At 40.0% G+C, this 17,550-nt stretch overlaps 2 protein-coding genes across 4 annotated transcripts in view; one reads left to right on the forward strand and one right to left on the reverse strand.

Annotated features, from left to right (window-relative positions):
• The first annotated feature begins 1,093 nt into the window (after positions 1 to 1,093).
• LOC132888673 (microsomal triglyceride transfer protein large subunit-like) lies at positions 1,094 to 12,144 on the forward strand. The gene is made up of 18 exons (XM_060924735.1): positions 1,094 to 1,164; positions 1,439 to 1,625; positions 1,798 to 1,923; positions 3,407 to 3,514; positions 3,729 to 3,848; positions 5,047 to 5,186; positions 5,330 to 5,480; positions 5,710 to 5,858; positions 5,967 to 6,135; positions 6,227 to 6,334; positions 8,360 to 8,569; positions 8,705 to 8,916; positions 9,109 to 9,206; positions 9,354 to 9,475; positions 10,332 to 10,562; positions 10,808 to 10,932; positions 11,112 to 11,282; positions 11,633 to 12,144. Exons 1-18 carry the CDS (start codon positions 1,094 to 1,096, stop codon positions 11,781 to 11,783), a joined length of 2,649 nt encoding a protein of 882 aa, XP_060780718.1. The 3' UTR covers positions 11,784 to 12,144.
• A 1,759-nt stretch (positions 12,145 to 13,903) lies between these two features.
• The window catches only part of pald1b (phosphatase domain containing paladin 1b), a 34,027-nt gene continuing 30,380 nt past the window's right edge, over positions 13,904 to 17,550 (reverse strand). For all 3 annotated transcript variants that reach the window (XM_060925967.1, XM_060925968.1, XM_060925966.1), the window contains exons 19-20: positions 15,274 to 15,429; positions 13,904 to 14,294 (exon numbers count right to left, since the gene is read on the reverse strand). In XM_060925967.1, coding sequence (XP_060781950.1) covers positions 14,145 to 14,294; positions 15,274 to 15,429 — 306 coding nt within the window. In that variant the 3' untranslated portion in view covers positions 13,904 to 14,144. The remainder of the gene's footprint in view (positions 14,295 to 15,273; positions 15,430 to 17,550) is intronic.

Genomic DNA, 17,550 nt, shown 5'->3' on the forward strand with positions numbered 1-17,550 from the left:
AAATATAGAAAATTCTCAAGGGTTTACAAACTTTCAAACACCACTGTATTAACTGAAAAGCATCCCAGGTGACTAGCTCATGAAGCTGGTTAAGATAATGCCAATAGTGTGCAAAACATCTCATCTCATCTCATTATCTCTAGCCGCTTTATCCTTCTACAGGGTCGCAGGCAAGCTGGAGCCTATCCCAGCTGACTACGGGCGAAAGGCGGGGTACACCCTGGACAAGTCGCCAGGTCATCACAGGGCTGACACATAGACACAGACAACCATTCACACTCACATTCACACCTACGGTCAATTTAGAGTCACCAGTTAACCTAACCTGCATGTCTTTGGACTGTGGGGGAAACCGGAGCACCCAGAGGAAACCCACACGGACACGGGGAGAACATGCAAACTCCGCACAGAAAGGCCCTCGCCGGCCACGGGGCTCAAACCCGGACCTTCTTGCTGTGAGGCGACAGCGCTAACCACTACACCACCGTGCCGCCGAATCTAAAATATGAAGCATATTTTGTTTTTTAATACTTTTTTGTTTACCACATAATTACATACATGTTCCATATGTTACTTCATAGTTTTGATGTCTTCAGTATTGTTCTACTTTGCAGAAAATAGTCAAAATACAGAAAAACCTATAAACGAGTCGGTGTGTCCAAACTTTTGACTGGTACTGTAGGAGGAGGAATCCCACCTGAGCATGAGGAGAACATAAGAAACTCCTCACAGACAATAACCTGAGCTCAGGATGGAGCTGAGGACCCTTGAGCTGTGACGTGGCATTACTATCCACTTCACCTCTGTGCCACGTAATACAATGATCATCTTTATTTATTGCTATATAGAGAAGAAACTGATGTTACTGAATGAAATTAGTTTTTGAAGAGGTGCATGTTGACATGGATCAATTCATTACAAGTATTTAAGGCAGAGTACAAATCATATAGTATGAGTCTCTGTTTGGCAGATGTTCAGTTTCTATATTGCATCATCTCTGTTTTCACTGGTAAAGCATTTTTGTTGACACTGTTCTTTGTCAGATTGACCGAGTAAACCTGCCAAAGTACTCTTGCTGCTCCAGTCCAGAAACATGAAGCCATCCGCTTATTTGACATTTTGCTTCCTTTTTCTTATTGGAATTAGGGACAATGTTCTAGGTAAAAAGATTTTATTAATGCGAATGATTTTTCATCAGGGATTTAATGCTCCTTCAAGTACTTCTCAGTGTTTATTGTCTTCTATTTGATTAATGAAGTTTCTAATGTGGAATTTCTAACAGCTGAGGCACTACTGAAATACAGCTCTTTCTAATTTTGATACTGTCGTGCAATACTGATTTCTGTATTTTCACCCTGCTTATGCATTTGAGAATTACTTTATGAGTTAGTTACCACATTTTGTATTTCACTGTGAGTATAAGCAATGCTGGTGTTTCAGTTGTGCTCAGTACAGGCCTCCACTTCGATTCGGGGGTTCTGTATGAGTATGAGTACAGAACGTCTATGATGGTGGCTCCCATCTCGGTGGATTTTGGAGAAGTTACTGCATTTACTATGCTAGCAACCATACATATCCATTCACTATGGAGGAACAGCAACCAAGAGCAGCTTCTGCACTTACAAGTAAGTTTTATATTAGAAATAAAGAACTTTTAAGCTTTAGGGGATTTTATTTTTAAGGCATGTAATCTTTAATGTTTCTAATATTGCATGTCTACATGAATTTATTTTCACCTGCAAGGATCTTGTAAATTGGATTTTATATATATATATAAATTGTACACTTTTTCTGCAGATTCAAGATCTAAAACTTACTCCCAATTCGAGTGACTCCACCAGCAAACCCTTGGTCCTTGGTGACATGGCGAGTGGCTCTGAACATTTTAATGAACCATTTCTTGTACATATCCACTCAGGAAAGGTATGTTTATTCTTCTGAAAACTCAATTAGAGCACAGATGCCCTGTCACATGCAGTGTTGCTGAAGATATTGATTCAAACCAAGCAGAAGAAACCAGTACAACTTATCTGTTAGATCCAACGTAGTTGGAATTGAAAATAAAAAAGCCAACAACAAAAACTGGCAGTCAGTATAGCTATTTGTAGATGAGATTATTCACCTGTAGAGTCAATGCAGAAACTACACAGATGTCATTCATAATAAACGATTTTAATATTGATCTTGACAATGATAAGGAATAAAGAATGAGAAACGTTTACTGAAGCAGTTCCTATTCATTTAATGACATTAGATGGTCTTTACCATACTGAACTAGGTTAGCTTCTATGTTTAATGTGGAAATATACAGTGCCCTCAAGAATTCTTGGCAATCATGAAAATAAGTAAAAATGAATATATAAAAAGAATAACATATTCAATAGGCTATAGTTTGATCTCAACCCACAGGGAAATTATATATATGTTATTTACCAGCTGGGAGGTCCGTATTGTGAAATACCGTGACCGAGATCTTGAAAGTACTGACCAAGGCCCTCTGGGCTGAGGTCAGTATTCAAGGCCGAGGTCACGGTATTTCACCATATGGACTGACCTTAAGCTGGTAAATAATATATTTATTTTTTTCTTTACCAAATTCTAACAGAAAACAAGAGTGCCCGAAAGGGAAAACCGAGGCGAGTCGCCATTTTGAATCCTCATTCACGGCTGTAATGCAAATTGCTTCCTCCTCGGTATACAAGTGCACTTCCATGGCAGGAAAAAACTACATTTTGCCGCCTATGTAGTCCCCTATTTATACAAAATTGAGTCATTCAGGATTCAGCCATGTTTTTGCTTGGTGTTAGCAACAGTTAGAGGTTTTTACCTTTCTTCTGAAATGTTTTCTTTTATTTCTTCTTCCTCAGGGTAGTAAAACTCGCTTTCGCTGTGAACACTGTCATTATCGCTATCCACGATGTAAAATTAATGCTATTCTCCTGAGAAATGCGAAAATAAATGTTGACAAAAATTGCTATGATGTTTGTTGTTATTGTGAACGAGCAAGTCGTCAGGGGTCCGTAACTGGGGTCCGTATCGTAGGATACGGACCCGCTTGCCAGCCAATCAGAGCGCAGGATTTGATGGAAACCGGACCGCGAAAAAAAATAGTTTTATTTCAATGTTTTGTTTTGTTTTTTCAAACACAATTTTTTTAAAGTATTGACATTTTTTTCTATACTGGTTTTAAAATGTTCAACATCTGGCATGAATTGTATTTGATTATCTCTTTAATTTATCTCTTCCTGTTTCTCTGGCATTGCATTTCTAAAACTAATTTGAATATCAGACTCCATAGTCATTTACTACAGGACCTACTGTAAAATATAAGGCTCTCCAATTTGTCATGAAATATCTTTGCTAAACTTAAATAAAATGTCCAATAACACCTCTGGCATATATTTAGATTAAAGGAGTTTTTGATGTTTCTTTGGACAACACGGTCAGCTTGAATTTCAAGAAAGGGTTGGCGTTGCTGCTCCAAATTCAAGCTCAGTCTGGAATCATTATGGAAGTAAGCGGAATTTTTTTTCTTATCCCAAAATTTTAAAATAATGCTTTTCACTTTTTCAGCATAACTTTTATTTTAGCATTTTACATATTATAGTTAATAACTATGTTATAGTTAATTACCTTACTATAGTTATACTATTCCGTTTTACTGAATCATAGAAGCATGATATCCATTTAATACAAATATTTTTGGCTTATGGCACATTTCATTGCAGGATGACATAACGGGGCAGTGCCAGGTCTCATACCACATGTCGGGGGATGATATCATCAAAGTCAAACATCACGAAAACTGTGAAAAGAGAATGACTGATGATATGATGTTTGCTAACCAGGTATGAATATTACATATTCTGTAGTCAGAAGAGGTTGGAACTGTCATGTCAACCGATTGTGTATAATGTATGATGGAGTCTTACTTTGCACTGTGTAACAATGTTAGTAGTATGCTACTCAAAGAACACAGCACCTAGACTAATAGTTATGCAAGCTTTTTCTTTGGGCAGTCAGTAACATAAATATTGAACCTCAAAACAAATAACTCTGCAGCTTTCCAGTTCGCCTGAATTTTCTACACAATTGTGTCTGCTGCAAATATAACTGTTAAAGCTAGACGGCCTTTCGATTTCATAAAATCGGTGAAATTTAGTTCCCTCTGAAATTTGGTCATTGTGATATGTTTATTTCTGCAATGTCTAAAAAAAACCCCAGGCCATTCTGTGGCTGGGAAGTTATTTAATTTGAAGGGATTCCTGAGCAAATAATGTCCATGAAATCGCTTGCTTCATGCAGTCAAGCAGACAGAAGAAGTCCATGTGCGCATGCGCAGGTTTACCTTCTTCTTTTGGGTTTGACAGCAGCTGACATCCAGTGTTGCATTACTGCCATCTACAGGTTTACCTTGACCGTGCACTGACAGTCACATCATTTTGTCGCTAAACGAGCAGCTGATCACACCGAGGTGCTCGCTGACCACCGATATTTATTAGTTTGGTCCTGCGTTTCCTTTCCTTCGCAACATAACATTTTTTCTTCTCGTTTTCCATTACTGTAGTCGGTCTTTCACGTTTCATTCACGTCCTCCATTTTTCTCTCCTGTTTCAAATTTGTATCCCACAATGCCTTGCGTGAACGGGGAAAGGTCACCATGTGATGCATGACGTAGTATCTTGAATTGCGTCATGGTGACGCAAGAAAAATAGCAGAGGATTTAGGGCCACATGGCCCTAAATTCATTAATTTTTCTATTTTAAAAAAACTAATAAAATTGGAAGTCTGTGATTTGAATTCAGTAGCTTTTGGTCCACTAAACAAAAATAATTGGGTGTCAGAGAAAATTCTTTTTATGGCCTACACTTGAAAAATCTGAAAGGCAGTCTAGCTTTAACAGCTGAGTTGAATACCACAAAACTAATATTATTACTACACGATATACATAATATCCTATTAAGAGCACATGCACCCTAGCATTAGAGAGGCAATGAAACTTTGATTTATTAAATTCTAAGAGATATGTTTGTTCTGTAACTTTAGTTCTTTAGGGTGAGTTCAGGTGGGAGTTCTGAAACAGTGTACACCATGGATGGTAGCCACATAAAATTAGTCATTTCAGAGGAATTACGCTCACTGGTTTTAGATGAACATCCTACAGTTGGAATCCATATTTCTTCAAGGTATGCTGCATGATTGTTTGGTTGAACCAGATGATATTTAAAAGTATATTGCATTTCAGCAAACCACATTTATTTTATAAGCTTACCTCATGATTGAAACTGAATGAGACTGAATGTAGTGAAATCTGTGCAATTGTCTTTAGGCAGTTTCTGCAACTTTTATCAACACACTCTGGTCCTAATGAGGCACAGGAAGCACTGCAGGACGTGCTCAGTTCTCTCAAGGCAGGCTATGTGAATCACACTATCCATGCAATACCTGCTGTTAGACAACCTGCCACCAACAGGCATTCAGTAAGTTACAATGATTTCTCAAATAGTAATGCCGAATTAATTTATACCCTCAAAACACACATACATTCTTAAGAATGCCGGTGTACTGTTATGATCCTGAAAAGTGTGGTTTAATCAGGGCTTATTATCTAGGTGTATATAATGGACCTCAAGTTTCTCAAGGAAGTATAAAAAAAAAAATCTAAAAATGCAGAAAACCAGTTCACTTTTTGCTGGAATTTTCTTTTAGGTTCCCAAAATCCTAAATCATTTGAAAGCAAAAGGGTTGCACACTCAGTCAGCATCAGTGGCCATGTTTCTGCAGCTGGTAGAATCCCTGCAAAATCTGGAAATGGATAAAATTACAAATATTTTCAAACAGTCTCATGCCAAATTTGTGTAAGTATAAAGTATGTAAATTATGCTTGTTTCTGTGCCATCAGAATTGTTGACTTCCTCCTCCTCTTCTTCTAATAATAATAATTATTATTATTATTATTTCTTTAGTCCTATACTGATCGAAGCAGCTGCTGCAGCTTCCACACCCTCTTCACTGGAGGCCGTTGTTTCTTTTATCAACATCACAAATCCAAAGACATCATCGCTGCTGGAGAAATTCCTCTATGCCTGTGCATTCTCTTCTCAGCCATCCACTCATTTAATTAATATCATCACTGTGAGTGAAAGGCTATTTTTAACTGTATTTACTCTTGAGTTATAATTAGGAACTGTTTAGTTCATTATACAGTTTAACGTTTGTCCTCTAGCGCATCCTTACACACACATCTGCAAGGTGGGAGACGCATGAAATGGCTCTCATTGTTCTTGGGACAGTAATCAGGAAAATGTGTACTGTAGATCTGTGTCACCTTCAGGTAACATATAAGATAATGTTTTCTTCCATTTGTTTTGATATTTTTGTTTGAATACACTGAACAAAAATGTAAATGCAACACCTAAGGAGTAAAAATTTTCACAAAAAATTCATGTATATGAAATCACCAATGTGCAACAAAATACAGACATTTTCATCAACAAATGTCGAGTGGAATACCAGTGATAAACAGAGGGGATCAGTGTTTAAAGTTACACTTTCAGTAGCGTGTGTAACCACCATTTGCATTCTGTAGTGCAGTGCATCTCCTAAGTATAGAGTGAATGAGATTATTGATTGAGGCTTGTGGAATGTTGTCCCATTCCTCCACAATAGAACCATCCATCCATTTTCTTCCGCTTATCCGAGGTCGGATCGCGGTGGCAGCAGGCTAAGCAGGGTATTCCAGGCATCCCTTTCCCCAGCAATGCTTTCCAGTTCCTCCTGGGGGATCCCAAGGCCAGATGAGATATATAATCTCTCCAGTGTGTTCTGGGTTTACCCCAAGGTCTCCTCCCAGTTGAACGTGCCTGGAAAACCTCCAAAGGAAGGCACCCAAGAGGCATCCTAATCAAATGCCCGAACCACCTCAGCTGACTCCTTTTGACATGAAGGAGCAGTGGCTCTACTCCGAGATCCCTCCGGATGTCCAAGCTCCTCATCCTATCTCTCCTCGCCCTCCGAAGAATCGCCACCTTAATGTAGTGGAGGGGTTTGGGTGTCCTGGTGATAATGGGAGCTGTCTTGTCAGGGGCATTAGCCCCTGGTAGGGTCTCCTAAGGCAAATTGGTTCCAGGGGAGGGGTCAGATAAAGAGCAATTCAAGACCCCAGTGAAATGGCAAAAAAGGAGCTGCAGCACCTCGCCCAGGAGCGGGAAACCAGGGCCTCCTCCTGGAGCCAGACCTGGGAGGGGAACTCACCGGCGAGTGTCTGGTGGCCAGGCCTTGGCCCATGTGGCCCGGCTGGGCACAGCCTGAAGAAATTACATGGAGCTACCGCCATGTGGGCGCACCACCTGCAAGGACAGACACCAAGGTCGGGTGCATTATGAGCTGGGCAGCAGGCAGACTATCTCTCCACAAGAGATGTCATGGATATTCCTAGGAACATGCTGACGTACCCAAAGGTTCAGGACATCCCGCAGATGCTCATTAAGGGACATATCTGGTGACTATTGAGGCCACTAAAGAACAGGGATGTTTTCAGCTTCCAGAAACTGTGTGCACATGAGACTTGCCCTCTCCCTGTCAACTTGTGGCATCTGTGGCAGTGTGATGTGTGACAAAGCTGAAGGATTTGGGTTGGCCTTTTATTTTCCCCAACATTAACATACTGATGATACTGCTCACTCAGGCAGTGTTTTGACTGGCGCCACCTGTCTGTTGGGTGTATTATCTTGTATGAGACTTTACTCATTACTGAGCAGATGTAAGCAAATTCTTTTCCATCCATCCATTATCCGTAACCGCTTATCCTGTGCAGGGTCACAGGTAAGCTGGAGCCTATCCCAGCTGACTATGGGCGAGAGGCAGGGTACACCCTGGGCAAGTCACTAGATCATTGCAGGGCTGACACATGGAGACAAACAACCATTCACACCTACGGTCAATTTAGAGCCACCAATTAGCATGTCTTTGGACTGTGGGGGAAACTGGAGCACCCGGAGGAAACCCACGCAGACATGAGAACATGTAAACTCCACATAGAAGAGCTCCCGTCGGCCACTGGGCTCGAACCCAGAACCTTCTTGCTGTGAGGCAACAGCGCTAACCACTTCATCACCGTGCCGCCCGCAAATTGTTTTGTTTCTTTCAAACCCACAAACAATCCATATCTTTGCAAAAATAACAATGAAACTCTACAATTCAATAAAAAAATTCCCCCTTTTTAAAGTGTTGCATTTCTCATTTGATTCAGCGTATTTTCCTACATTTTTAGTAAGACACTTAGCATTCTAATTTCTATGGATGGAAGAAATTAAGCGATCTATGTTAAAGAAAATATACTTTGTATTTTACTTCCAAGGAAGTTGAACATGCTAAGAGACTTATTTTGAAAGGGCTGAGTGCATCCACTGAAGAAAGAGAGATAAAATCATACTTGCTCGCCCTAAAAAGTGCTCGTCTTCCAGAGACAGTGCCTGTCCTTCTCCAGTATATTGATCACTCCAAATCTCTGTCAAGCATTGTGTTCTCAACATTGCATGGCTTTCCATCTCAATATATCACGAAAGAGGTAAAATAAAACATTTTTTGTGGATTTTGAAAGACTGAAGAGAAAACAAAATGACTGTATATCCAATGCCACCTCTGAGTACACAGAGCACAGACTGCATGCATAATTACCTTTTGGTTTATACTCTCTCATTAGGTTAAGGAGCATGCCAGAGACATTTTTGCCCAAAGAAAGAAGCCTTTTCCTGCGCCTGTACGTCTGGATGCTGCTCAGCTCTTGCTTATGTATGATCCTCTGGACATAGATGTTCGAGAGATAATCCTGAAAATTGCAGAGGAAAAGCCTGAAGTCTCCAAATTTCTTACCACCAAAATCAGGAGCATGTTACGATCAGATTCTCCTGCCAGGTGGGATCTTTTTCCTTGAAGATAAAAATGGCTTCTTGGTTCTTTCTTCAAAGCATTGCCTTAAGTGATTTTTCAATACCTTGTGCTCAGTTTTTTAAAAGTGTAGGATATTCACACCTACTCTGATGGGATTTTGATATAAATTCAATCAGGATCTTCCTCTGCATATCAAAATCTTTATCTCTTTTTTAGAAATGTCATTCTTAATGTGTTGAAAGATCCAAAGCTGAATAATTATTTCCATCTTGCACGACTTGGTTGTTCCTCATCATACGCTGGACTGATGGCAGGTATTAAATATTTTATCAAAATTATCACTTCTAATGTTGCAGTCTAATCAACTTTATATAAAATAATTTAAACTGAGTGAAAAGAGTGCTGAATACGCTTTCTGATATGAGGATATTTTTCATCTTAATATGTTTAATGCTCCACAGAGAGCAAAAACATGGTGGCATCATATGATTTTGAATTTCTCTTCTCTGAGGCCGGAGTTCTAAAGCAAAGCAACAGCCATTTCTTTGCCCAAACCAGAGGGAGAAGCTTGCGTTTACTGCAGGTATAAAAACCAACTGTAATATTCTCTAGCTGATGGAAATAAATTATTGTAACATAGACCAAAAAGACCATTGGGTCACCATGACAACTTTAATTTTAGTTTTCATAAATATACAGTGCATATTAGTTCTTCATAGTTGTGTCTCATCTATTATGGAGCCCCTAAAGGACATGTGTGTAAAAAAAATAAAAATTTTTTTTAAAGTTTCTCGTGTGCACAAGAAAGTATCTGGTGCGCACATACAGTATGTTAGTCGATTTATCTCATCTCATCTCATTATCTCTAGCCGCTTTATCCTGTTCTACAGGGTCGCAGGCAAGCTGGAGCCCATCCCAGCTGACTACGGGCGAAAGGCGGGGTACACCCTGGACAAGTCGCCAGGTCATCACAGGGCTGACACATAGACACAGACAACCATTCACACTCACATTCACACCTACGGTCAATTTAGAGTCACCAGTTAACCTAACCTGCATGTCTTTGGACTGTGGGGGAAACCGGAGCACCCGGAGGAAACCCACGCAGACACGGGGAGAACATGCAAACTCCGCACAGAAAGGCCCTTGCTGGCCACGGGGCTCGAACCCGGACCTTCTTGCTGTGAGGTGACAGCGCTAACCACTACACCACCGTGCCGCCCTAGTTGATTTATGAGATCTACATTTCGCATTCTTGCATACATCCCTCTGTACCGGCATTCTCTTGTCAGAAACGCTTCATCACTTTTATGGAGTTCAGATTTCTCTCAGGTAGTTTCTCATGTGCACGAGAAAATTTCTAATTTTTTTTTTTTATACAGCCCTTTAGAGGCTCCTTACTGTACTTTATGGGCTCTGTATTATTTTGTATGCCCCAGGTTGCTCTAGAAACAAGTGGTCTTGATTCTCTATTTGGGACTGAAGCAACTAAGGGAGCAGAAGAAGAAGAAGAGCTAATGGCAGGAATGTCAGCCATGTTTCTGGGTGTGCAGCTCCAGCCCGTTGTTTTCTTCCAGGGCTATTCAGACTTGATGAGCAAGTACTTCTTGGCAGATGACGGACCGATCAACATTATCTCCGGCAATATTCTTGTTCTCGATCACAGACAGGTAAAAGTTGGCACGTGCATGTTTTTTTCAGTTGTACTTTATTCACTGATAATTGATATTTTAATCCCTAATTCATCATGTACTCTCAATGTTGACTCTTTGAGGTATGTAATAACACATTCCACAATTATGAGATGAAAATAAAATCATATCTGATCAGAATATTAAAGCATTCAAAGAAAATCCCAAAGTAGAAAGCATTCAAAGCAAAACTTAAACAGCCTATGCACCTTTACCTCTATCAGAATCTAATTCTCCAGTCTGGACTACAAGCTCAGGGTCTTTTTCATGGAGGTCTTTCTGTTGACGTATCGGCTGATTTGGCATTCAGTATATTCAGTCAGGAGTCAAAAGCTTCTGTCAATAACAAGTATGTAAAAATCTGTATACGATCCAAATATGAAATGAAGTTAATGAGTGTGTGTTACTTTGTCACTTCTATTCTTTGTCTTGCGTTAATAAGGCTTATAATGTCAGCGTCATCCATAGATGAAACTTTCTTGGGGAATGTATGAAGAAATTAAAAAGAAAATCTTGTGCTTTTCTTAGGTTCTCGCTAGTTATCAGTGCCAGGGCAGAAGTGGACGCTCCACTCATGAGCACTACGGCTGAGACTGTGGTAAAGATGGACCCTTCTGTCAGATTTGTCACCACTGTTAGCATCTATGAAACGCCTGTACAGTACTGCCTGCAGCTTATCAGAGAGCCTCTGCTTTACAGGTAGAAACGTACTTAGATTTAAAACCAGACTAATTGAAATGATATTTTTGGGGCATTGTTTCAGAATGTACGTATATATGCAATGTTAATCATACAAGCTTTGAGATCATGTAACACATTACTGTCATTATGCATTACCTTGATCAGTCGAAGAATATGACACACATGACTTGTATGACTATATCATAAAAGTATTGCTCACAGACGAATTAAACCTGATATACAGTACATGTATCTAATACTAAAGATGTACAGTATTGAGAATACAGAATACGGTTCGCTGTTATGCTTATAGAGGTAGCTAAGCTTTCGTCTTGTGTTTTAATTTGCATTTTCTTTTTCCTCCTCAGAGAGAGGGTATCTACCCGAGTTGACATTCAAAACAGAAGTAAACTTGTTCATCGAAGCAAACGAAAATGGACTCTTTCAGGAGAAGAGACAGCACTCCACAGGGACAATTCAAAGATGTGTAGAAATCTACTTAACCCAAACTCCAAATAACAATACAAAAAAGACCTGCATCGTCATAATCATCCGCTCATAAAGAGCATTTGGTTTCTCATTCATTGAATATGATAGGTAGAAAATACTGTAATTGTGCCTAAGCAGAAAGCTATACCAAATGACGCCTGGTACAATTCAGATAAGCGAGAAAAAATAAATCAATAAACTACTTTTCAATGTTTGCTGTAATATGCTGTAGCTCTCACAGGTGGAAAATAGTTAAGCAATTGCTTCCTATAGTTCTGTATAATTTTAGTGGATTTGTACTTTACTTACATTTGGAAAATACTTGGACTCATTCAGTTACACTGGGGGAAAAAACTTTTTACCAGTTACATTTTCATTTTGAAAATATGTTTCATAGGCTACAGGTAATGAGTAAAAATTTCAGAGCTCATGCCGTAATATACCATTTTTCTTCTTCTGCATCGATACCTTGATTCAATCCATCAAACTGAAAATCAGTTTATATCCTGTTTCTAACATCAGACACTAATTTTAAAAATGCTGCAAAATTTTGCAACATGATTTTCCATCATGTTGCAAAATTTAGAGCCAGAGTTTGTGCAGTAGGGACTTTCTGCCTCTGTAATAAACCAAGTCTGCACAGTAGAGATGAGAGTCAAAGTCAGGTACATCTACTCATTTGGTAAGCCTGCCTCCTTTTCACAATGCCAAGGTCTAGCACTGTCAATCAATCTCTTCATTCCCAGGTTTATCCACGCCTTACAGTATACTATTCTTACAGTATAGTAGAATAATGTTTTAAAAACTCATTTCGGGGGGGTTGGGTAAATGTGCAGATATCAGTATCAGGAAAACTAAAAGTTTCAAATTAGACTCTGTGGATGGAAAGAGTTTAGACCAGAAAAGTGACATGGAAAATAAGGCCATTTTGTCATTGAAACACTTGGGGATGGACAGAGCTACACATTATACTGCAGCCAGCCAGCGGGGGCGCTAGACCTGTGGTTGCTTCACTTTTTAGAGCTGTTAGAGTGTCCATGTTGGTTTTTTTTTCTCTTTTAATTTACAGTCATTGGTGTTGCCAGGTTCTAAAACTAGTACGTCACTTACAGAAAACCCTATATACAATATATTATATTACTATACATATTACAATACATATTACAACTATACATGTACCAGCAGGCGGCACGGTGGTGTAGTGGTTAGCGCTGTTGCCTCACAGCAAGAAGGTCCAGGTTCGAGCCCCGTGGCCGGCGAGGGCCTTTCTGTGTGGAGTTTGCATGTTCTCCCCGTGTCCGCGTGGGTTTCCTCCGGGTGCTCCGGTTTCCCCCACAGTCCAAAGACATGCAGGTTAGGTTAACTGGTGACTCTAAATTGACCGTAGGTGTGAATGTGAGTGTGAATGGTTGTCTGTGTCTATGTGTCAGCCCTGTGATGACCTGGCGACTTGTCCAGGGTGTACCCCGCCTTTCGCCCGTAGTCAGCTGGGATAGGCTCCAGCTTGCCTGCGACCCTGTAGAACAGGATAAAGCGGCTAGAGATAATGAGATGAGATGAGACAGGTACCAGCCACTTCATAGGAACACTGGTACATTTGTTCATTCATGTAATTATTCAAACATTCAATCATGTGATCGCAGTGCAATGAATAAAAATATGCAGATACAGGTCAAGAGCTTCAGAAAATGCTCACATCAAACATCAGAATGGGGAAAAATGTGATCTCAGTGACTTTGAACATGGCATGATTGTTGGTACCAGACAGGCTGGTTTGAGCATTTCAGACCGCTGATCTCCTGGGATTTTCACACACAAATGTTTCTAGAGTTTACACCTAACTGTATGCAAAATGGACAGCTGAAGATTGAAAAAAACGTCACTTTGTCCTTTTCCGATCTTCAGCTGTCCAGTTTCAGTGAAGCTGTGCCCACTGTAGCATCAGATTTCTGTTCTTGACAGGAATGGAAGCCGACGTGATCATCTGCTGTTGTAACCCATTCGCCTCCAGGTCTATGATGTTGTGCATCATAGCCTGTGTTGGTTTAGTTTAGAAAAGGGGCAAAACCTTTGGGGGAAATTTGACACCACAACAGAAAAACCTCAGAAGTTTAATTCAGTTTCATCTATTGAAGAATAATCAATCAGAGTTGTGAATCATCATTTACATTTATTAATTCCATAGGTGCTTTCATCCAAAGTGACCTACACTTGAGCTGAGCAGTTACAGGGATAAGGGTCTTGCTCAAGTGGTACTTTAGTAGTGTTGGCATTTACACACTTAGCTTTCTAATCAGTAGTCCAAAATTGACTGAACCACAGTTCATCAAACCCCAAATAGTGTCCTGATTAGTTAAATAGCTCAATCCTCTATGAAAATCTAGCATTCTGTTAGATGATCTCTCCACGGATCGGCAGTGAATAAGCACTATATAGTCTCCAGCGGTAGCGTAGTCTGGCCAGTGGACAACTCTTAGGTGTCTCAAACTCAAAGAAGCTCAGCTGGTTGAGGATGCCATAGATACCAGCTCGTGCTGCCACCTGCCAAATCATGCAAAGACATGAGATATGTGACTTTTTCTTAACTACTTAATTCATATTTTAAACAGCAAAGCTCCTTGCATCAGTTGTGTAGCTGCTTCCCAAATTAATGCAGCTAAAACTGTAATGTTCATTTTAGGATATGCCCCTTTTATTTAAAAAAAATATATATATAATACATTTTTACATTTTACTCCTATTACTTTTTTACTTACATAAGTCAGGTCATACTAAAAAAAATAAATAAGAAGAAGAAATTGGAAATAAAATTGTGCACAATCATGCCCATAGTGAATAAGGGTAAACTTTTGGAACAGTTAGAGAAGAGAATGCAACAGTCCCAAGAAGAAACTATACGAGTGTAAAATACAGCGGTGCATCATTGAAGCTTTGGGTCCGTTTCCTTAGCTGCTCATGTGAACATAGTGATGGCATCACAAATTCTAGTAATTACAAAATGTGGTTGCTTCTGTCAAGAGCTTAAAAACAGACCATGGATGCATCTTTCCACAAGATAATACATCCAAATCAATATGGAAACAGGAATGGTTGTAGGACACAAAATTAATATTTTGCATTGGCAATCTCAGTCTCCGGATTTAAAACCTATTGAAAAGCTGTGAATTGGAGTGGGCAGTTTATTACATAAGCAAACCTGAGAATATAAAGGAGCTTGAAATGTTCTGCATGGAGGAATGGACAAATATCCCTTTACAAAATGTTTCCAACTACTGTATGTTAGACATTATAGTCAGAGGCTCAGTGCTGTTATTCACCAAACACTAATGGTGAGGGTGCCAATAATTCTGAAGCCAGTGTTTTGCAAAGAAAAAAATAAAATTTTATGACTCCTGAAACACCTACACAACAAATGGTTAATCTTTTTGAAAGTAAAATCAAAAAGTTGTTTCACTGTTAATCAGAACGATTTTATTATCCCACGTGCATGTCAGCTCTGTGTTTTGGTCTACACGGTCACCTGGTTCATCCACAGGCTGAATGGTCGTCTCCAGGAGTCTTTCTTCTCCAAGTGGAGGTAGCTGTTGAATAGGATGAGGTAAATATAGCGCTCCAGGTACTGCAGGCTTCTCAGACGCAACTGCTGCAATTCAGCCTCTGATTTTGCCGTTTTGATCTGAGGAGAAAGAAGAAACACCTCTGTAAACTTTTATTATCTGATATTTCAAGGTCAGGAGAACAAGGAGGACCTTGGCTCTATTCTCTGCATGTTTGTATACTAGACACTAGGGGGACAAAAGTCATCTCATCTCATTATCTCTAGCCGCTTTATCCTGTTCTACAGGGCCACAGGCAAGCTGGAGCCTATCCCAGCTGACTACGGGCGAAAGGCGGGGTACACCCTGGACAAGTCGCCAGGTCATCACAGGGCTGACACATAGACAACCATTCACACTCACATTCACACCTACGGTCAATTTAGAGTCACCAGTTAACCTAACCTGCATGTCTTTGGACTGTGGGGGAAACCGGAGCACCCGGAGGAAACCCATGCGGACACGGGGAGAACATGCAAACTCCGCACAGAAAGGCCCTCGCCAGCCACAGGGCTCGAACCCGGACCTTCTTGCTGTGAGGCGACAGCGCTAACCACTACACCACCGTGCCGCCCGGGGACAAAAGTATTCATACAAAAATGTACTGGATAGAAAAGTCTGTGTTTATTAAATTACCTTACATAAGCACATTTATTTTCTGGGTGTCACTAGTGAATGAGTCTTGATTTATTTGTTGCAAGAAACAACTTGTGTAATAAAGATAAGGACTGGTGAAGATTGTTTTTAATGTTTTCTTTAAATAGTCCAGTGGAACACTGAGGGGTGATTAAATTGTAACTAAAAAAAAGAAGGATATCTGATGCAAAAACATGTCAAAAGATGCTGAAATTTGGGAAAGAAAAAAAAATGGAGAGGAATAGACTGAAGAAAAAGCACTGACGATATAATATTGTACAGTTCGGTTTGAATGGTAGCCACAGGCATGAAATCCTTTTAATTAACCTTAAGACAATAAATAAGTGAGGTTTAATATAAAAGCATAAGTTTTTTTTAAAGCAATGTGAAGTTTGATTTGCATTGGTTACTGGCTGCATGTATTGATTTTGTAAATGTTTGTGTCAGTAGATGTGACAAGTTTTGTAACAATAAATGCTGGAATAATAAATGCTACAATAGTTTAAGTGGATATATCTTTCTTTCTGCCTTTATAAATATCTTTGCCATGCCTCTTGCAACCACCAGGAGGTGTTCTGAGCTCAAGGGAGATAACGATGGTCCCTTCAAATTATTTTAAACTTTACATGGACACTCATTTTGCTATGAATTTTCTAACAGAGTTATTTGCATTTGTCTGGATTTGCCTTTTTGAATTTGAATTAGTGACCAGTATTGGTTCGATTCCCCTCATGGAGATTATTGTTGTTAAAAAAAAATTTGTTTGTTCTACAGTTTTATTCTTCTGCCTTGCCTCATCCTCAAGTGCTCCACCCGTGAACTGCGGAGAGCCTGGTATCTTTTGAATGCATTTCTGGCCACGAGCTTCTGGATCTTGAAATCTGCAATCTGATCTCCACATTTCAGTCTATATACACTTCCATGTGCTGGCTTTCAGCACACTTTTGAACACTGTGACCCAATGAGCTTTCTGGAGCATGATACATACAATATAGCTCATGGCATCAAATTAAAGAATTTAATTTGAAGCAGGCAATGCTGAAGAAACAAGATAAAATTATGTTTACAGATATGCTACAGGCGGCACGGTGGTGTAGTGGTTAGCGCTGTCGCCTCACAGCAAGAAGGTCCGGGTTCAAGCCCCGTGGCCAGCAAGGGCCTTTCTGTGTGGAGTTTGCATGTTCTGTCCGTGTGGGTTTCCTCCGGGTGCTCCGGTTTCCCCCCACAGTCCAAAGACATGCAGGTTAGGTTAACTGGTGACTCTAAATTGACCGTAGGTGAGAATGTGAGTGTGAATGGTTGTCTGTGTCTGTGTGTCAGCCCTGTGATGACCTGGTGACTTGTCCAGGGTGTACCCCGCCTTTCGCCCGTAGTCAGCTGGGATAGGCTCCAGCTTGCCTGCGACCCTGTAGAACAGGATAAAGCAGCTAGAGATGATGAGATGAGATACACTACAGGAAAAAGGTCTGTGGTTGGTCATCTAGAATAGAATGCCTTTATTGTCACTATACCCATGTACAATGAGATTAAAAGCAACTCCAATAACAGTGCAGACAGCGTGTAGA

This window comes from Neoarius graeffei, chromosome 7 (assembly GCF_027579695.1).
Source record: "Neoarius graeffei isolate fNeoGra1 chromosome 7, fNeoGra1.pri, whole genome shotgun sequence".
In the NCBI taxonomy this organism is placed as follows: domain Eukaryota; kingdom Metazoa; phylum Chordata; class Actinopteri; order Siluriformes; family Ariidae; genus Neoarius; species Neoarius graeffei.